The sequence below is a fragment of the Sceloporus occidentalis genome, unplaced genomic scaffold (genome assembly GCF_023333645.1).
Source record: "Sceloporus occidentalis isolate IW3139 unplaced genomic scaffold, rSceOcc1.0.p SCAF_5, whole genome shotgun sequence".
NCBI classification, from domain to species: Eukaryota; Metazoa; Chordata; class Lepidosauria; order Squamata; family Phrynosomatidae; genus Sceloporus; species Sceloporus occidentalis.
This window is the reverse complement of record NW_028316985.1, coordinates 21878992-21901117: the sequence shown is the minus strand read 5'-3', so window position 1 is coordinate 21901117 and position 22126 is coordinate 21878992. Positions and strand designations below refer to the sequence as shown.

The 22126-nt window shown below is 40.1% G+C and overlaps 1 protein-coding gene across 1 annotated transcript in view; it reads left to right on the top strand.

The window, feature by feature from the left end:
* PKP2 (plakophilin 2) overlaps positions 1–22126 on the top strand; it is a 79495-nt gene that overhangs the window by 35202 nt on the left and 22167 nt on the right. The window contains exons 5-6 of the mRNA XM_089526605.1: positions 3851–4058; positions 13647–13824. Coding sequence (XP_089382731.1) covers positions 3851–4058; positions 13647–13824 — 386 coding nt within the window. The remainder of the gene's footprint in view (positions 1–3850; positions 4059–13646; positions 13825–22126) is intronic.

The following is a 22126-nucleotide window of genomic DNA, read 5'->3' as shown; positions in this document are numbered from 1 at the left end:
TAGTAATATACCAGTCCTGTTCGTTTGCAAGCAACATGTCCACACTATAGAGACTTAAAATGGAAAATCTTTGGAGACACTTCCAGCTCCCATGATTCTCTGTCTGTTGTTCCCTTCTATATTTAGGTGCAAAAATAGTATGATGAAGCTGTTTGTATAAGGACATCTTGATTTTAGACAGCAGTCTAACCACTTCCATATCTCAATTACTGATTGTGCTGTTGTTCAAGATAGGGAAATGCTGAACGTAATAAACTGTTCCCAAAACAATCTCTCCAAAACAAATTCTTGTCCCTGTAAAAAAAATTTAATCAGCAATTTTTGCTCAGAACATGCTTTGCCTAATCTGAAAACGGTTGGCTGTACACAGACCATTTACTCTAATTTATTTCTAAGTGAAGGTCTTGTTTTCTCAACATACCTGCAGTTGTAAAATGCCTCTCTCTATTGCTAACAAAATTAAAACAACAAAACCAGAAGCTATATCCATACAGCACTAGTCTTCATCTTTCAGACAGTACCATTGTTTATAATACAGAGCGATGGACCCATTCTTACTTTTATCTCAACCATCTGTGTTGGTTGTTTTTCACACATACATTCCTTCTCTCTGGCTGTTGCATCCATTTCCCTTTTTCATCTGTTCCATATCTCTGTATCTCTTTGTTTCCATCTTTCAAAAAATAAAAGATATTTCCCCACCTCCCAAAATACAAAACCAAAACGCCAACTACTAATGTAATTCATCAGAGGCTAGATCTGCACTGCAGAAATAATGCAGTTTGACACCTCTTTAACTGCCATAGCTCAGTGCTACAGACTCCTGGGATTTGTAGTTTGTTGTGGCACCATAGCAGTCTGACAGAGAAGGCTAAATATTTCTCAAAAGTACAAATTCCAGAATTTTATAGCCATGGCAGTAGAAGCAGTGCTAGATGCATTATTACTGCAGTGCAGATGCAGACTGAGTTTGGTGGGGCATAATTCAATTGTCAGCTATAACAACCAGCTGAAGAGTAGTGCTGTGAATCAGAATATGAGGAATGTATGGTTCTCTGAGTATTGTTGGACCACAGATCCTATTAGACCCAGCTAGTATAACTTGAGGCTCAGGGAAGATGAGAGTTGCAGTACAATAGCATCTGAAAGGCCATATAGCTTACATTTCATTTTGGTCTTGAAAAAAACAGGAGAGAATTTAGCACTCACTGTTTTGTGGACTAGGCCAGAAATAACAGGAAAGCTAGTGGAAAGTTTCATGTGTGCACTTATGGTTATAAAATGATGGTTGGTTCTGCTCTGAACCTATCACATTATGGTAGTCTGAGCCAAAATGTCTTTTCATTACTATATTCCTATTCATGAAGAAGCTACTTACAAAACTGGGTAGCATCTAGGACAATTTTTTTAGGGTTTTTGGCAAGAGCAATGTCACTTTTCTACTTTTGGTGAGTTTATTTTTTAAAGCTACAGTTTTATAGACTTTATAAGCCCAGCCCAGTACTATTATACAACGAGCAACCCAAGAAAAACACTAGTGTGCCATAAATGTGACATTAATTATTTGTTGTTACCGTAATGGTATGCCAGTATTGCTGGCAAATCTATTTCTACAAATACTTAGGGAGCAAACATTAGGAAAGGTGATTCCCAACCACCCCTCTATGTTTTGTTCCTGTTTGTTTGAGACTTGCCAGTTGACAGAATTCAGCCAGTTAATTGTATATAGCCTTCACTCATTAGGTTTAGTTTTTCAAAGGTTTAGTTGAAAGATTTTGCAGCCCATTTCTCACTAGCTTCCACCGAACAGCATCAAAGTCTTTCTTGAAGATAAGATCACACTAAGGGATCAATCAGCCAAGCGTTTTCTCAGCCAAACAGCTCTGGAGCTGATAAATATGTCATGTTGGTTATGCCCTTATCATGGCCTTTGTGTACAATCTCAGAATTCAGTGGGATACTACTGTCTCGGAATGTGAAAGTTTAACTTTGAAACAAAACCAATTAGGCTCAAGATCATTTTGGAATGAGATAGAGCAAATCCAACTAGACTCAGCTCCTCAATCCAAATGGAATTTTTGACATTCAGATCCACAAATCCAAAAAAAAAAAAAATCCCTTCAGTTCCCAAATTTCTAACATTGCAGTAACTTAAAAATTCAGCTGACCGTTTAGAAATACAAAGAAAAAAGACAAGTCCCAAGGGAATGCAAACATAGCAAAGAATTGGGACTTTTCTTTGCAAATATAAGAATTCTGGGAGTTAATGGTTTTCTGTATTTCACTCTCTGAAATGCTAGAGATTTGGAGACAGAGGGAAAATTTCACTGGGAGGAGGTCAGAATTCTTTTTGGATAGAGTATAAAGCCCTATATGGTTCAGGTTTAAGGCATTTGACAGACTTTATATATGAGTCTGCCCAAGTCCTGAGATCTTTAAGAGAGGCCTTTCTCTCAGTCACACCACCATTACAAGCATCATTGGTGGGGACATGAGAGAGGGCCTTCTTAGTGGCTGCCCCTAGACTTTGGAACTCCCTTCCCAGAGCGGCCAGGACAGCCCCCTCCTTGTTGTCCTTCCATCGACAGGCTAAGATATTTTTATTCAGACAGGCTTTTAAAACAGAAAGTCTTTAAAGAACAGGCTGGGGAGATTGTACTGTTTTATAGTGTACTATATAATGTACTGTTTTTAAGTGCTTTTAACTTTTTAAACTCTGTATTATTCTTTTAACAAGCAGTTTTAATACTTTAATACGTTAATTCTGTTTTAATGCTCTCTTATGTATGTTTTTAATTGTACTGTTCTTTTAAATTGTAAGCTGCTCTGAGTCCCAATTTTGGGGGGAAAGTGAGGAAGAGGTGATGGTGGCGGTGGTGGTGGTGGTGGTGGTGGTGATGATGATGATGATGATGATGATGATATCCCATTTTGCCCCTTTCACCTCCATCCCTAGTGCAGTATCCCATCCTCCCTAGACTATGATTGGAGAATGCTGTGAGATTCTTTGCTTAGACTAGAATCTAGACTTGCTAGGGAACAATGTTTATTTTCCCCCCACCCCACTCCATCACTCAGCTGTAGTGTTTTCTCATATAGACTGCTGTCTAACTTTTAAAAAACCTACCTCCCCCAGGGTCCAAACCAAATCAGCCTGATTTCATTCAGAATTTGGGATTTTTCCAAGAGTTGCATACCTCTCTATTTTTTTAATTAGTTGGATGGATTTTGTGGCGTGGAATGAAGTAGAATTTTTTTTAAATCAAAATATTAAGCTGTAATATATGTTTGAAATGAAATTTCTTCAGAGATGTTACCATTAGGATTTTTTTAGCTGAAAATTTAGCTATATTTTTACATATATTTTTCTCCAATATAGAGAGTTTTGTAAGAATCTTCTCCTGTGTTCTTTTCCATAGTTTATACATCTTTACTGGACAACAGCAGCAGAATTTTCAGATAAAAATGTGAACTTCAAGTATAATTGCATCCTAGTTCACATACTTGTTCAGGAAATGTGAATTAAGTTTGTTCTTACTAAAAAGCAAACAAACCTCTCCCCATCCTATTCTTTCTGAAAGGTTAACATTTCTTCTTTCTTTCAAGAGAAGATAGTTCCTAAACTGAACTGCATTAATTCTCCCTATCTGGAGAGATTGGCTTTGTCCTACAAAAGCTGATAACACTTTGAGAGAAAACATTGCTCTATCAAAAGTAATTGCCTTGGGCCCATTTACTTCCTAACTTTAGAACCCTTGGCATACTTGCCTAGTGCTGACCTCCATGTTTGCTATCTATTAAGGAATGTCTTCCTTAGTTCAACCATCTGCCTTTTCTTTCTCCTTGTTAGGTTTATTCACTTGGTGGCATTCCCAAGCTGCTAGAACTTCTGAATGTACAGAATGAGGATGTGCAGAGGGCAGCATGTGGAGCCTTGAGGAACTTAGTGTATGAAGACAATGACAACAAACTAGAAGTGTCAGAACAAAAGGGAATTTCTGTCCTGCTGAGGCTGTTACGACAAACCCGAGATGTGGAGACCAAAAAGCAAATTACAGGTAAGTAAGATGTTGATGCAGTGAAGTGTTGCCTTCATCGTTCACAGACCTTGTTGAGTAAATGGCCAAAGTCTGCTTGTACTTACTGTGGTTAGCTGGAGGGATGGTTCCCTAATATTTTTATATATTGGAAGTAGAAGTAACTTATGCCATGCGCAACATACATTCTTTGACAGACCTCTGGCCAGAGCACTTTATCACTCCCCACAGCCCACTAGCAATAGCAATAGCAAGTACATTTCTATACCGCTTATCAGTGAACTACCATTCCCTAAGCGGTTAACAATGCCAATTGCCACAACAAGCTGGATACTCATTTTGCCAACCTACGAAAGGATGAAAGGCTGAGTGGACCTTGGAGCCCTCCCCTAGGATCTAACTTACAACGCTGTGGCAGAAATACAACATTTAACCACTGCACCACCAGGACTGCTGGTGGGGTCAACCAGCCAGTTCTACTGGGTTGTTGCTTTTGTCTTCCATGGAATGCAACTTAGCACCAGACCTCACCTCACAGACATTTGAAGACCATAGCCAAGTTTGGCCAGCGTGTTCAGCCAGCATCCAGCTGCAAAATAAGAAAAGAAGAAGGAAGGAAGGGAAAGGGAAAGGGAAAGGAAAAGTGATGCTGGAGTCCAGGAGAGCAATAGAAGTTCTTTTCTCCCAGTTGCCAAAGTGGCTGGGCACCTTGCACACTTGCCTGGCCTCTAACTGGCTGTCCCCAGTGCTCCCTGGGCCACTAAATGACTATGGATGTGGGCACCAATATTGTGAAGTTGCCTTGTGGAGCAGGAAGGACTTGCACAAGGAGATACCGAATACCTTATTGCACTAGGTTACATATATGTCACCAAGAGGATTCCAGACAGAGATAGAAGCAAAAGGGTAGATAAATCCACCTTTTTCTCAGGCCATACCTACCAGTGATTTCAGGCCTTCCCACCTTTGGCAGCACCCACTGACTAATTACTCCAGACATGCAGCCTTCAGAAGCAACAAGAACAGGATTCCTATATATGGTTCATGAAGATTTTCACATTACTTACAAGTAGGGTGATCATGTGGGAAGTCCTCGGTTTGAAGGCATCCCTTATTTTAAAGGTTATCTAGTCCAAATCTGTTTTAAAGAAGAGAGAAAAGGAGACCCTGACATTGCCCTCAGTAGTTAGCATCTGGACAAGTAATTGAAGAGACTCATGGGCCACCTGGTTCCCACTGTGCTGAGATGCATTGTAGTCCATGTACATTACCAGAATTCTTTCTTACTCTATATCTTTACACATAAGTTGATTAAGAAAGAATTCTAATATGAACTACAATACATCTCAATACAGTGGGAACCAGGTGGCCTGTGAATCTCCTCAGTTGCTCAGCTAACTTCTATACATATGAGTTAAATGAGAGCCAGCATGGTGTAGTGGTTTGAGTGTTGGACTATGACTCTGGAAACCAGGATTCAATTCCCCAATCCACCATGAAAGCCACTAGGTGGCCTTGGGCAAGCCACATACTCTCGGCCTCAGGGGCAGGCAATGGTAAACTTCCTGTGACCAAATCTTGCCAAGGACACCCTGTGGGTTGTCATAAGTTAGAATCGATTTGAAGGTGCACAACAACAACAACAACAGTACACATGAGTTAGCATGTTCACATTTTAAGAACATCATTTATCTGTTTCATCCTCCTTGTTGGTGATATATTTCCTCTTTTGCTGATGTGTGTGGCCACCTTATTTTCAACAAACTCTGAATACTCTCTTCAGACAAACACAATGGCTGCCAAGACATACTCTAATATTCTTAAACCACCCATTTTAAGCAGCAGAACTGCTGTGTGGTGTATATGATGAAGAAATATAATGATAACAAACAGAGAAAGTGGCTGAGCTCCAAAGCTCCAGCCAGAATCTCCCCCACCTTTGAATGATGACAGGCCTTTCGAGAGTAATCACCACAAATTGGGCAGTTGTGAGAAGGGGAGGGTCAGTAGATGGAGATTGCTAGTGTTGACCTATGATAACACCTCTGCAGAATGCAGTAAATATGTCACCGCTAAGGAATTTCACAGGCTGACAGCACATGATAGAACTCCTGTAAGAAGTTTCTACTTAGTAGTCTAGATATTTAAACTTTTCTTCTTGATCATGCTGAAATATCTAGTTAGGGTTGATGGGGAAGAAACAAGTATGTTTGTTAGTTCTTTAGTAAACTCTACAAACAACATTGTTGTTGTTTGCTTTCAAGTCGTTCCTGACTTATGGAGTCTCTACAGCAACCCTATCATGGGGTTTTCTTGCCAAGATTTGTTCAGCGGAGGTTTGTCATTGCCTTCCCCTGAGGCTGAGAGTGTGTGACTTGCCCAAGGACACCCAGTGGGTTTCATGGCCAAGCAGAATCAATCCTTGTTCTGCAGAGTCATAGTCCAACACTGAAACCACTATGCCATGTTGGCTCTCCACATTCTAGGTAGCCTTGTTTTTTTTAATTTAATTAATTTTTTTTATTTATATACCGCTATTCCAAAGATCATAGCGGTGAACAGCAAGTAAGCTAATTAGCAAGTAAGCTAATTTGCCCCCAACAGTCTGGGTACTCATTTTAGCGACCTCGGAAGGGTGCAAGCCTGAGTCGAGCTTGGGCCCTTTTGCTGGTCTTGAACTCGCAACCTTCTGGTTTTGAATGAATGGCTGCAGCACAGGCATTTAACCACTGCGCCACCAGGGCTATTTATTTATTTATAACAATGTAATCAAAACTTTGCCAAATATCTTGCAGTCCTGAGCAAATGTGAGAGTTAGCTATTCACAACTGGATTGGGTTTCTGCAGATGCATTGGTTGTTCGCCTGCCCTCAGGCTACATTACTTTTGACCATCACAATACAGGTTGAGTGTCTCTTATTCAAAATGCTTGGGACCAGAAGTGTTTTGGATTTTAGATTTATTTTATTTTATTTTTATATTGGAATACATGTGTTTGCATATACAGTGAGCCCATGCCATACGCAGGCTCATTATAGGTGGCTTTTAGTTTACGCTGAAGCCGCCTAGCAAAAGAGAGAATGGTGCACACACCCATGGTGCACTCATGGTTGCGCAGTGAATAAGAGCCCCATTATATTCAATGGGACTCGAGCATACATGCTTTTACCTTATGTGAAGGGAATCCGGAACAGAGTCCCAGCTTAAGGCAAGGGCCCACTGTACATATATTTAATGAAATATCTTGGAGAAGGGATCCAAGTCTTAAACATAGAATTCATTTATTTTTCATATACAACTTATATATATATATAGCCTGAAGGTAATTTTTTTTCATTTTAAATTTAATACAATTTAATTTTAATTCTGTCATACATTTGTGTATGAAACAAAGTTTGTGTACACTGAACCACCAGAAAGCAAAGGTGTCACTATCTCAACCATCGGTGATAAAAAGTTTTGGGTTTTGGAATATTTCAGATTTCAGAATCCCAGATAGGGGAGACTCAACCTGTACTGAGAACTCCCTCCTTCAGAAATAAATCTTTGTCCTTTTTTAGTCATAATCGCATATCTCAAGTAATAGAAGGAAAGAAGAGCTCTTCTGGATCAGATCATAGGCTTATCTATCCTACCTTCTAAAGTTACCAACCAAATACTGCTTGGGAAGCCTACAAGTAAGTCGTGATCACAACAGCACCCTCAGCTTGTGTTCTTCAGGGCCTAGTTTTTAAAGCCATGCTTCCACTGATCCTGGAGGTAGTCTGTAGATCCTGGATGATTAATAACAATGATATATTGACCTTCCAGGAATTTGTGACATCTCCCCTTTTTAAAGCAGTCCAAACTAATAGCCATCAGGAGTTCCTGATGTTATCAGGAATTCTTTCCTCATGTCAGCATCAATTGCACACTTTGGGGAAATAAAGATGAAAATCCTTTCACACTTAACAAGCATCAGCTTTTCTTCTGCTGCATGATGCATCCTGTCTTTTGTTTGCTTGACAATTGATGCAATGTAAACACATGTGTAAACATGGTTGTTGGGCAAGAGTGTAGGACAGGATTGCCTCCATGCAATTCAGACTCAGATTTTTTAGGCTGCAGTCTTGGCCATGTTGACAAGGGTGTAAGTCTCACTCAGCTCAGTGAAATTTACTTCAGTGTAAACATGCACACTTGGCCCACCAAGCTATATGAACTGTTTAGGGAGAGGCATTTAGAATTCTCAGCCAGAGAGCTGTTAGACCTCACTAAGCTACAAACCCCAGAATTCCACAGGAGACAGCCAAAGCAGTTCAAGTGTTATAATAGCACTATAATAGTGTAGTGTATAGTGACCTCACGATGTCTTACTTGGAGAAGTCATGCATTGAACCTAAGACCTCTTGTGTGCAAATATATAGTTTCCCAATGAACTGTATCACCTGGAAAACTATTTGACCCACAGCACTGTGAATGAAGTGACAGAATATATCTCCAAGGAGGGAACAGGATAGAGCTGCCTTATCCTGGTTGAAACAAGAGAATGTAAAAGTTATATCTGTGCTGCATGATGTTAATTCTGGCAACTGATAGATCTTTTTAGAGGAGGAATTTGTCCCATCCCTCCCATTCTATAGAGTGGGCAGCAGTTCTCCAGGTAACATAGTTCAATGGCAGAACCAAAAGCCCCAAGTTCATCCCTGGTTTCTCATGTGAACCAGTATCTTGGGGGGGGGGGGACTGAGAGTGAAGCAAAAGACCTTTCTTCATTTGATTAAAGTGAAAGCTTTGGCATATTTGTCTCAAAATGGAGTTCCTTGGAACTCCATTCCTTGGAACCTTGGAACAAAAGACAAAGCAACCGTGGCTTCTCTTGCACCTCTGAGAGAAAAGACTGGGAAATTCATAATGGTGGAAAAGGAGGTGATGGGGACTGATGCTTAGTACACAGTAGTACACAGTTCAAGTCCTAGCAATGCTGACTAGGGATTCTGGGAATTAACGTTCAAATAATAACTTGTTTTCTGAGCTCTGGCCAAAGCTATATGTTTGTGCTTTGGCTCCCTGGTTAGTGATCAAAGAGGGAAGAAGTGATGGAATTTCAAGTGCCCTTAATAGTTTTTTACTCTCCCACAACCTGCAAAAGTTTAAGTTATGAAACAGAAAGGAATATATGCAAAATTCTTCAGGAATGATTTATGGGTGTCAAAGATTCAAGTGTGCTTTTTAAAAATCCACTTTGGTTATTATTGGTTTTTGAAACAATATTTTATACAAAAGCATGGCTGGGATTGTCCAAGGTAAATGTTTTCATATACAGAGGAAGAGAAATCTGCTTTCTCTTTGATCTCTACTTCTGCTCCTTTCTTAAGGTCATATAGAAAGTCATAAAATGTAGCTGGTTTTATAAGAAATGGGCTTAGCTTCCCATTCCATTAGTAGTAAATACTATATAGGCTGAAAGGCCCTTGGAAAGGAGTGAGGAGAGAATGCATGCCAAGGCTGATAGGAACTGAAGCTTTTTATAATTATGGAGTCAGCTTGGTAGCAACAGAAGAGAGCAAAACTAAAGGCAGCCAAAACAAGCTTATGAAGGTGAGCCAGCCAAATCCTTCAGGGAGCGTATAACGTCTTGATCTTGTCTCATATAACATACATCTAAGAAATGGAAGAACATTCTTTCTGCAGGAAGGATTATAGAACAGCCAGACATGCAGATCTGGCCTGAAACAAAGGATTAATAAAGCAGAAAGCACATCTGAGAGTCAATATGCTGTAGTGGATTGAGCATTGGACTATTACACTGGAGACCAGGATTCAATTCCCCCTCCTCCATGGAAATTCACTGAATGAGCTTGGTCAAGTCACACTCTCTCAGCTTCAGGGGCAAAAAGCAAACCTCCTCTGAACAAATCTAGCCAACAATTCCCCATGATAAGGTCACCATAAATTGGAAACTGAAGATACGCAACAGCAACAACGTCACCTATTTTCTACTATGTTTCATCCAAGGGAGGTGGCAGTCATCTCTTTCAAGTTAGGCTTGAAAGGCTGGCTGGGTCGCGGAGTAAGGGCATCACATCCAGATGACACATACCCTTACTCCCCCCCAGGGCACCATGATGCCGCGTGCTGCTCCACACAGCACCAAAGGAGCACCATATAGCTGCACCGCCACAGCTATGAAGTCCTTTAATGAAGGTAGTATGTGTGTAATGCAGCTGCATCTAAAGGCTCATTTCTGCAGGCAACTCATGGTGTGAGCTTTCTTGTAATTCATGTAGTCATGGGAAAATATGGCTAAGGGCTAGCAGAACCAATCTCCATGAAAATTTGCAATTCTAACACACTAAAAGGCTCAATAGATGGCCCCTTTCCTAGCCAGATCAGGGCCGTGGCAACCTCATGCCCCAGACCTATCCGGCCTTTCAAGGGTGCAAAAAGAAGCCGCAAAAAGCGGCTCCTTTTTGCACCCTCAAAGGGGCTCCATAGCTGTGGCGGTGCAGCTATATGGTGCTCCTTTGGTGCTGTGTGGAGCAGCACGCGGCATCATGGTGCCCTGGGGGGGGGGAGTCAGGCCATGCGTAATCTGGATGTGATGCCCTGACTCCGCCCTCCCAGCCAGCCTTTCAAGCCTAACATAATCACTAATTATAACAATATCAATAACTACTACTAACAGCAGCAGCACTAATACTAATGATAAAGATAATAATAAGCATGTGAATGGTGCTTTACCTGTTGAGGGTTCTTTATCTGAAGGGCTGTATTTTCTAAACAATCCTTCCTGCACTTTGAGATCTTAGAAGGTGTCTTTTCTCTTTGCCATGCCAGAAGCACCTCTAAAAACATGTCTAATGGGCCTTCTTAGTGACTACTCCAAGCTGTGGAACTTTCTGCCACTCCAGTCTGTTCCCTCCTTGCCCCTTTGGGAGGATTTAAGCAACAAACTGGTTGCTGTGAAAAGGGCTTTATAAAGAATGAGTGCTTTGTATTTCCTTTTGAATGCATTTTTCCTTTTTTGATTTGATCTTTTGGGGATGGGCACATTCTGGAGCCTGGAGGCCTGCACCAGCCAATTTTCAGCTCATTCAGAGACTCAGAGCTGACATTTGGGACAACTAAAAGTGATGGTGCATCATTCCTGGTCACCTTTTGGACTGTTTAGGAGTGGGCTATGTTGTTTGAGGGTGGGGGACTCCCAAGGGAAGCATTTTGCAATACTTAAAATATTATTTCTCATTTTAAAAAAAGAGAGAGAGAGGTTGAAAAAGAGGGAGATTCAACCAAACAACATTTGGCGGAGGTACTGAGTGCTTGGACTGGGTCAGTGTTCAACCTAAGGACTGTATGCAACTCCTACTTTGCATGATTTCTACCCCTGTTTTAGGCTGGTCCTTGTCTAGTAGTATTTTAAATTTTGGCAGGCATATTGTCAGTCCTGAGACCCTTTTTGGGAGAGATAGAGTATAAACCCAGTAAATAAAAGTATATATTCTCTCCATAGGGCAGACAAAATTCCTATCAGTTTCCCTAAGTCTCCATTTAATGGCAGCTTGATATGGAGCAATTAGCTGGTGAATTCATTTGTTATCTCAGCTTATTGAAGAGCTCCTCCTGCTACTTTCTGCCGATCAAGCCACAACTTGCAGGAGCAGTGTGAAAAGGTGGCAACCTTTGTTAAGGCAATCTGATTTGTTCATGACAAAAAGGAGATTTGAACTGGGATCTTCATGATTTATACTTAATTTTCTTAACACAGCACTTTACTCCTCGCATTTGCTTGATGTAATTACACATGTCAAAGGAGATTAGCACACTTGCTTTCATTCCTGCGCTAAGTGCAGGATGTAAACTCACAGGGCCGGATTGTATTGCACAGTTCCATCCTTGGGCAGTACTCATCCCGTACCTGACCCAGGCTTATCCCGAACCTTTTAAAGAACAGGAAAATCCCATTTGTTAAAAAGTTCAGGAGACGCCTGGATTGGGTACGGGATGAGTACTGCCCAGTGATGGAACTGTACGATACAATCCATTCCTGTGAGTTTACATCCCATGTCTAGCATGGGAATGAAAGCTGGTGCGCTAATCTCCAAAAATTGTGGCACTTTTTCCAACAGATTATATATATATAAAACAAATTAAGCAATATATACAAACTCAGCTAGAATACTCTCAAGAGAAACATTTTTTAAACAGTAACAGCTGAAGGGATTACTTAAGCACCTTTCAGTTTGTGCAGAATGGCATTTTTTGTATTATGGTATTTTGTTTCATCCTTTATCATTCTTGGCTCCCACTGTCTAGAACTTTTCAACAGGCATATATCCTAACATGATTAAATAATTCAGGTTGGCCAGCTTTTGGTGGTACATCTCCTGTGTACTGACAAAACTACTGGATCTGGCAGACATCTTGTAGATAAACCTTTTCTTAGCATGGAAATGAAGTGATGAGCAAAGGAGCTAGCCATTCACTGTAAGCAGTTGTTTGGAGGTACAGGAGCCTTGACAAAAATATTGGAAACTGTAACTTATGTGTTATTCTAAAAAATAGTGATTTGTCCAGGATCAATAATTGAATGTCACATTTTCTCAGTATTTTATCCACTGCATCATACTGGTACTTTCACTACTACTATATAATAAATAATTATTTTCCTGTTGTTCAGTATGCTGTCATAAACAGGTGTGGCAGTAATGTCAAAACCATAAATACTGCTCTTGCTCTCCCCTACTAACATGACAATGCAACTACTGTATTTGGCTATTACAAAACAACGATTATCCATGAGCCAAGGGTAAGAAGGGGTTTGGTGCCGAGATTTAAATACCATCTGCACTGAAGATTTAAAAGATGTGTTTTGGAATTCAGAGCAGTTAGCTGAAGAAACAATGGTTCTCTTTGTAAAGCAGAGCCAATGTTCATGTGATATATTGCCAGATGATACTTAACAAAATCTCATTCCAAAACATAAAAAATAGAAAAATAATGCTGGTAAGCTCTCATAGTCAGATTTTTAAAATGCACAGATCTCTGAATTAGATCCAGCTTTCTTTCCTCCCAGACAACCTTTTAATCAGCACAATTAAAGCACCAAGCTGTTTTTTTCTTTAAAGTTTTGAGGACCAAGTAGATCCGTGAGCAGATTATCAAATAAGCTTTTCATAAAATGAGAGCTATGCTTGGTTTTATTACAGAACTAGGAAAATACTATCGTTATAATGGCTGAGGGAGAACCTGAACATGTCATTGACTTCAGGAGACAGCTACAATATTCTGCAGGCTCTTTGCCTAAGCTGGGCTGGGCTGGGCTGGGCTCCCATAAAAAAGACTTTGTAAAAATAAAAATGGAGCTTCTTTGTCATACACTTTGCAAACTCAGGTATGCTCTGTACCATCTGCTAAGGAACATGAACATGAGGGCACAGTTTTGCTCCTCTTCCTACAGCCATCTGGTTGGCCATTGTGGGAGCAAGATGCTGGGTTAGATAGCCCTTTGGACTCATCCAACTCAACTCTTTCCATGTTTTTGTGTTTTTAATCCTTTTACCAGCTAATAGTGAAAACCCTATAAATGAATAGGTGCTTTTTATCATCCTGTTTTCTGTGCTTATATAGGTTTGTTATGGAATCTCTCCTCCAATGACCAGCTGAAGAATTTATTGATTCGAGAGGCCCTGAAACCACTGACGGAAACTGTCCTCATCCCTTACTCGGGCTGGCCAGATAGGGATTATCCAAAGTCAAGCATCATACCTGATCCTGATATCTTCTACAATGCTACAGGATGTCTGAGGTACGCTGTGCTGGGATGACCTAACCAGATTGGTTTTGAAATTCTCATAGCCCAAGCAAATGTTCTTGCTGTGTGCAAGTGGTGTGTGTGTGTGACCAGGCCTTGTAGGATGTTTCACCCACCAACAGCCTGGAAATATGAAGGTCAGAGTAACAAATTAAATCTTTACATATTGAAGACCTGCTATGAAACACCTTGTGTACAATAATTTCCCACAGTGTCAAAATACATTTACCAGTTTCTTCACTGCCCTACTCTTATGTCTTAAACAGTAATGTGATTGATAAAAATTAAGCAGATGAAACTTTCCCCAGGCCAGATTAAAAACAAACAAACAAACCACTTAATTGCAGTGTCAAATTGTAATTCATATAGATCTATCAGTGTGTGTGATGTTTTATAAAATAACAAGAGTGATCCTTACACGACAGAGATTAAAATTTATTGACATGGAGTTTGATGCAGTAAGAATACATATTGGGAAACTGTATGTAAAGCTAAACCATAGTTTAGCATTCAGAATAAGCATCCCTGCCTCTCATTAGTGTCCTCTATATATTCGATAGGTTTCAGCACCTTGGATAGTTCTTTAACAGTTCATACTAAAAAACCAGAGCAGGCTCGCCATTCCACTGACATGAAAACCACCAGCTACCACTCTCTCCCCCCTCCAAGATGTACATGTTCCTCCACTTCCTCCAACAAGGATGCAGAGGAGAGTTTGTTAAGCTTTATTTAATCATAACTGTGCTTAATAGTCTACATACCCTAAAGGCACTAGATCCTGTCTGATTGGAAGCTAAGCAGGTTTATATAGGTGACTGCCAGAGAATATCTCCTGTAGCCTGTATTTCAAAGAAAGGAACTGGCAAAACTCCTTCTAAGTATTCCTTGTCTAAAATAATCCTATGACATTTAGGGAGTCGCTATAAGTCGACAGGAGACTTGAAGGCTCATACACATATGCACCTGCTTGATGGAAACAAACTACAGTTTACACGGCTGTCTTATTTTCACTAGCCAATTATGATTAAACACAATTTAAAGTTTAGCTGCCATGTTAAGCTGGAGTTAATTGAAAACAGTAGCATCCAGTCTCCTTGTAGATAAAAGAAAGGGGAGGGAGCTAGGTTCATTCTCTTAAGGTTCAAAATTGAGCTGATACGTTTTTTAAAATTACTTGATTAATTTCAGTAGGGGAATGGGACAACGCAAGAAACTGTCTTAAAACATATAAAAAGTACAGTCGCTGTCATAAAAGCAACTCAAGAGCTATGCCAAAGCTTCATAGGAAAAATGAGTTCTGAAGAAGCATTTGAAGAAACAGAAATAAAACCATAATAGATTGAGATATTAAGGGAGAAAGGGCAGTGTTGTCTAGAGAAGGAGCTCTTCTGGCATTTGTGACCTTGCCTTATAGGCTATTCTAAAAATAAGGCCAGTTTATAAGAACAAGGCAAGAAATCCTATCGTTATTAAGCACTTCTACAAGCTTGTGCTCTCCTATGGAGAACTTAATTAGAAAATGTGGAAAGATCCAGGCAGGGAGTATAAACTGGGCCAATGCCTTATTGGAGGAAGGATGTTTCTCCAGAAGGGTTGTCACCTTGGGTTTTTTTGCAGATTGCAGGCTAGCCCAATAGCAACAAAAGGAGCATTCACTGTCACTGTGGTTAGTATTAAGAGGAACCATGGCTCCCTTACAGAATCTTCATTGTTGCATTCTTTTTTCAGAAGTATGAAAAAGTATGAAAATGCAGAAGTATGAAAATGCAGTGAAAGGGTTTTATAGGACTGCCCCTACTGTTAGGCAGAGTGAGGCAGCTACCTTAGATACCAGCTTTTAGGTGTCATTAAAGGCTGCAAAATTAAATTAAATTAAATTGATGTTCTATTTTTATTGCCAGAAATGAGGAGAGGTGCTTGAGCAATTTTCTATCTCCTGTGCCAGAATAATCTGGAAATGCACTTCAATATGGGATCAAGAGCATTTGCTATTCCAGCTCCAGCAGCAGAATGTGGAGATTATTCGTTATTTTAATCCTGCATCTTCTTATTTAAATTAAGAGAAGATACAACTTCCCATGAAGTGTAGTCCAGATATCTCCCACGTGTTCAGTCTCTTCCAGAATGAACGTCTTGTCCATGGAGGATATTAGAGCCACCACCACCCAAGGCAACTAAATCTGCCACCAGTGGGAATGGTTCAGATAAATAAACAGAAGGGCAGACAGCATGTGCTCATCAATAACTGTTCCGCAACAATTCCTATCTCGCATACACTGCTTCACTGTTTCTGCCTCCAGCTTATATTAAAGCTTAAAGTAAAGGCACTCATCTCAGAGGAATACCTAAAAGGCAGAGTTTGATTTCATTTGATCTCTTAAATGTCTAAGGCCCTGAGAAGTTTTAATAGTAACTATAGGCAAAGCTTGTATACAGTAGGTTTGAAAATATGCTTGGAACATCTTCAAAATGCCAACAGTAAATGTTGACTCTGGTGTTATTTTCCATATCAAAACAACAGTTCTAGCATTTCTTGCTACAGTTCTAGCATTTCTTGCAAAGAAAAGCTTTCAGATGCATGGATATTGTCTAACAAAGCTGTGATATGATTGCAGGATGTCCAATACTCAAGAGACAGAACTTCTGCCCAAAGTTTACTATGGAGATTATCACAAGGAACAGGGACGTAGCCAAGGGGGGGGGGGTTCTTGGGGTCCAGACCCCCCTTCCATTAGAAAAATGAATGGTGCGTGCTGCTGTGCCACCGCACCCAAGCCCCATTATAATGGTGGCACTTAGTCTGGACCCCCCCCCTTCCTAAAATCCTGGCTATGTCCCTGCAAGGAAGAGGCAAGCATCCTTTTCCCGTCATTAAACTGTGTTAATCGTGCAATCAAGGGGAAGATTATCACATCTCCACATGCTTTTCCTGTTCTTCTCCCACCCATAAACATTAATGGACCCATCATTTGGTATTTACAGGCATTTCCATTAATACCGAATGACGCATCCATTGCTGTTTATGGACAGGAGAAGAACAGGAGAAGCATGCAGTGATATGATAATTTTCCCCCTGATTGTGCAATTAACACAGTTTAACTATGGGAGAAGGACGCTTACCTCCCGTGTTACAATCTCCTATATCATTTCAGGTCTTTGGTGCTTGAGTATACCAGAATGCAGAAATACAGACAGCATTATCTGTATTTATTCTGTTTGTCTATCTGCAAGAGTGCTACAAGGCCACTCATGTCATTCTTTAAAGAATAATTAACTAGTACAAAATAAAAACATAGGCACTTGGCATTGATCAACTTACGTAAAACAGAGAGAACCTTTGTTTTGTGATGATGGAAGAGTTTCAGTATCATAAATGTTGCAGACCTAATGGCAGAGGTCCAAAACACACTGCAGAAATAATCCAGTTTGAGACCGTGTTAACTGCCCTGGCTGCCTGCTAGGGAATTGTGGGAACTGTAGTTTTGTGCTACATTTACCCTTCTCTGTCAGAGAACTCTGGTGCCACAATAAACTACAATTTCCACATTTCCCTAGCACTGAGCCAGGGCAGTTAAAGCAATCTCAAACTGGATTATTTCTGCAGTGTGTTTTGGACCTGAGTCCTGTATTATGTACTGAATTTAAAAGTAACCCTGGCAACTGTGAATTTTGCCTACTTAAAGAGGTTTTATCATATTTGCTAAACTATATTTCTTTACTATTGGATTGCTGCTGTTGTTAGCCACCCTCGAGTCAATCTCGACTCATGGTGACCCTGTGGATGAGACACCTCCAAGACTCCCTATCCTCCACTATTCTTCTAAGCTCTTGCAGATTCATACTCATGACCTCCTTAATTGAGTCCATCCAGGGATGTAGCCAGGATTTTAGGAAGGGGGGGCAGACTAAGTGCCACCATTATAATGGGGCTTAGGTGCAGTGGCGCAGCAGCACACACCATTCATTTTTCTAATGGAAGGGGGGGGGGGGTCCAGACCCCAAGGACCCCCCCTTGGCTACGTCCCTGGTCCTTCCATCTAGCACACGGTCTTCCTTTCTTTCTACCTACCTCCACATTTCCTAGCATTATTGTCTTTTCTAATGACTCATGCCTTCTCATGATGTAGCCAAATATGACAGCCTCTGTTTAGTCATATTTGCCTGCAGAGAAATTCAGACTTGATTGGTTCTAGGACCCATTTATTTGTTCTTTTTGCTGTCCATGGTATTCTCAGCACTCTTCTCCAGTACCATATGTCAAAATAATTTATTCTCTTTTTGTCCATTTTCTTAACTGTCCAGCTCAAACATCCATAGATGATAATGGGGAATACAATTGCTTCTACAATTCTAACTTCCATGCTTAGTTGTATATCTTTGCTCTTTAGGAGCTTTTCTAGTTCTTTCATAGCTGCCCTCCCCATTCTTAGTCTTCTTCTGATTTCGTGACTGCAGTCCCTGTTCTGATCAATGTTTGATCCAAGGTATAGGAACTCTTTTACTATTTCTTTATCTTCATTGTCTAGATTGAACTTGTGAAGATCCTCCATGGTCATTATTTTTGTTTTCTTTATTCAACAGTAAGACTTTGCTGTAGTCTATAAAGCACAAATACTATTGGAGAACAACCATTATTACCTCATTTTAGCAAAGCTCCAGGTTCTAAAAGTCTTCTAAGGGGAGAATGGTTTGTAACCAAATAACTATAACTATATGTAATATTTTTAGATGGTAGAATCCATGTACCGGTACTTGAACATACCATTTCCTCAGTGCAGTTGTGCTAGTGGCAATTTTCAAAAAACAAAAATATTAGTGAACAACATCAGCAAATGAGTAATAATTTAGAAAAAGTATAGCAAAATCCAGTAATAGAAATTAATAAGTAATAATTATAACACTAACAAATATGATTAAACTGGACAGATCTATAATTCGCTGCCCCTTCATCTTGGAATAAGCTCCCTGTAGAGCTTCGCTCCGCCGCCTCACTAGCTATCTTCAAGAAAAATCTGAAGATGTATTTATTTCGGTTGGCCTTCCCGCCTTAGTTAGATTGTTTTTTCCTGCCCTTTTTTCCCCTTTTGACCCCGGTTCGCTGTAAATTAACTCTTCTTTTTCTCTGCCCTTGACACGCGTATTTTATTGATCTCCTGTTCCTGTTTTCGTAGTAATGTTTTTAACTTTTATATTTGAATTTTTCTCTTCTATTGTACTGTTTTTAAATCTTGTAAGCCGCCCTGATCATATCTATGGAAGGGCGGGGTAGAAATAAATTTATTATTATTATTATTATGTCAATAACATGTCATAGCTAAATAGCAAATAAATAACTATACAATCACCTCCACAAATCCCTCTGTACTAGCTATTTCATACTATTGATTGTCTTTTCCAGTGACTCATGTTGTCTCATAATCTGTCCAAAGTAGGATAGCCTCAGCTTAGTCAGTTCAGCTTCCTGTGAGTGTTCATGATTTATTTGTTCTTGGATCCTTCTTGTTGTTGTTGTTGTTGTTGTTGTTTGGTAGTCCATTGAATCAGTATAACTCTTCTCCAGAAATTCAGGTGACTTGATTCTCTTCCTGTCAGCTTTCATCATTGGCCAACCTTCACATTTATCTATAGTACTGTAGTATCTATTGTTGTTGTGTAAGGCAACAATCTATACCATAATGTAAAATGTTCATTGCTTATGCTATATGAATATACTGTACATGCTTGATCATAGAGTCATCAGACTTGATCACATTATCTAATGGGACCTGTCAACTTCATCAGATAATAAACACTTCACGTTTCTTTATTATTTTGCTCTAGAATGCATATTTATCAACTGTTTTAGCCAAACATGAGATGGAGACTTAAATTGGCATCCCAAATACTTTCATGCAAGTTCAGGAGCAATGTTGGTCTAATTTTCCTGGAATATTGCTGATTTGGGGTCCATTTTGCATGGAATGTGGTGTGACATGAAGGCTAGTAGATAGCACCAGATGTTTGTCTCATTCATATTAAAACTATCAACATTAACCTGGACAGTGGAGTACATTCAAAATGTAACAACAATGCTAAAATGCATACTGTTTCCATATAAATCTCCCAGTATAACAATAATGAAAAAGCAAATCTACAGCGCTATATAAATAAAGCATAATAATAATAATAATAATAATAATAATAATAGCAGGCGTTGATCCAACAATAACCTTCCATTAGCAGAAGACACAGGGATCCACGAGAGGTTTCCACCCATAGAAATGTGGGAGATTGATTTTCCAAATCCACCCCACCCCATTGCAACCTACTGTAGTTTATGAATATCTGATCTGAGGGACCCTCTAGAACAGTGGTTACAGATCAAAGCAGACATTTGTGAAAATTGCCTCCATCCCCACCCGCTTTAACACCACCACATATTTCCATTTATAAAAGAGATTCCACAGAATCAAAGGTGTTTGTGTTCATGGAAGGGCTCCTTCCTCCCACAAAAGAGCACACTTCGATTCCTCCTGTGAACAATAAAAGGAACTTTTAAAATGGGAAGGGGCAGGAAGGTACCATGTCCTTTAACTTGGCAAGATCAGTCCCAGTTAATCCTCTGTGTTTCACCTTTATTTGTTTTTTATTTTATTTATTTTTAGCACTTTTAAAATGTCCCAGTTTCCCTCCCTCTTTTCCCCCTTGCCTTCAGTTTCATTCAGTTGCTGCAAATGGAGTTCACAATGCAAAAGTAGTTTGCAAGGGGGGGCACGAGGAGGCTCAGGCAACAACAAACTGCTGCACTCTCTCCTAGCTTATATGCTACTCTTCATGAATAGCTTTTTGCCTTTTTGACCACACTCTAATGTGGCTTAACCATATGTGTCCCTGTTTTCATCTGTAAAAAGTTGGAAGATCTGAAGCACTTGGCCTTTCTTCTATATCCCTAGAAAATGTGTAGCTGTGGACTGCAAAAATAGTTAATGATGCTCCTTCTTCTCACACCAGTCCCCTTGCCTGAACCTTGCTGATGCCTACCTATTCATGTGTACTCAAAAGAGAATGAGATCTAAAGATGCAGCTGACAGCGCACATGAGAGAAATGTGCTGACAAATAATTTTCTTAACAGCTTGTACATCTGCCAGATTACAAATGCGTAATTAGTTCTTTGTAATAGCTGGCATCTTCCCTGCTCGGGTGTTTAAACTCTGTAGCCTGCAGCCTGTATTGCAGAAAGAAAGCTATTTCGTACATTATGCATAATGTACCTGGGATGTTCTTAAGAATATTATCACACTCTCAGAAATAATATGATACAATAGCTGTTGTGTTGTGCCTTCGATTCATTTCTGATTTATGGCTTCTCTAAGCCGAACCTATTTCAGAGTTTTCTTGGTGCGATTTGTTCAGAGGGGATTTGCCCTTGCCTTCCTCTGAGGCTGAGAGAGTGTGACTTGACCAAAATCACCCAGTAGGTTGCCATGGCTGAGCAGGAACTCAAACCCTGGTTTCCAGAGTCTTAGTCCAATGCTCAAACCAGTACACCATGCTGGCTCTGTAATGTGATGGTATGAAAGATCGGGGATATCTATCCTACCATGTTTTAACACTCCGGAGGTGGTGGTGGAGGTGGGAGGAGGCAAAAACAGCCACGTGGTATGAGGCATAAATGCACAATGTTTATGGCCGGCCGGTGTTATGTAAGGTGTAGGGCAGCTCAATAAATGGTAAAAGTCAATTCCATCAGGTTGTTAGGGCAACAAGCATGTCCCTTTTGTTTTAACTCACCATGCCAACTCAAGGCACATTGCCAAGTTTTCTTCTCCCTTAGCTATAAACAAAGCTTCTGTTTCAGGGGCTCAGTACCTGACAGTTGCTGGAACAAGTCTATGTGTACACAATTCTTATTTCCTAATGCTGACACTAAGATGAATTTTGTCAGAGGCAAGGAGGGGAACTATCTTAAATTAATTATAAAGTTCTCCACCCCTTCACTCCTTGTGCACCCAAGGTGCACAAATAAGTCTGAAGTTGGGAATCAGACCATGCAAACCCAAGTGCATTGGGTGAGCAGGAATTCCCCTTCAGGGTGCTCTTACAACTATTTAACAATCCTGGGATTTGTAGTTCTGTAAAATATTTAGCCTTATCAGAGAGGTCTGGTGCTACAACAAACTACAAATCCCAGGATTCTATAGGATGGCGACATGGCTGTGTGTGTGTGTGTGTGTGTGTGTGTGTGTTCGTTTGTTTTGTGTGCTTTCAAGTCATTTCCGACTTATGCCGACTTTAAGGTGAACATAAGTTGTTTCT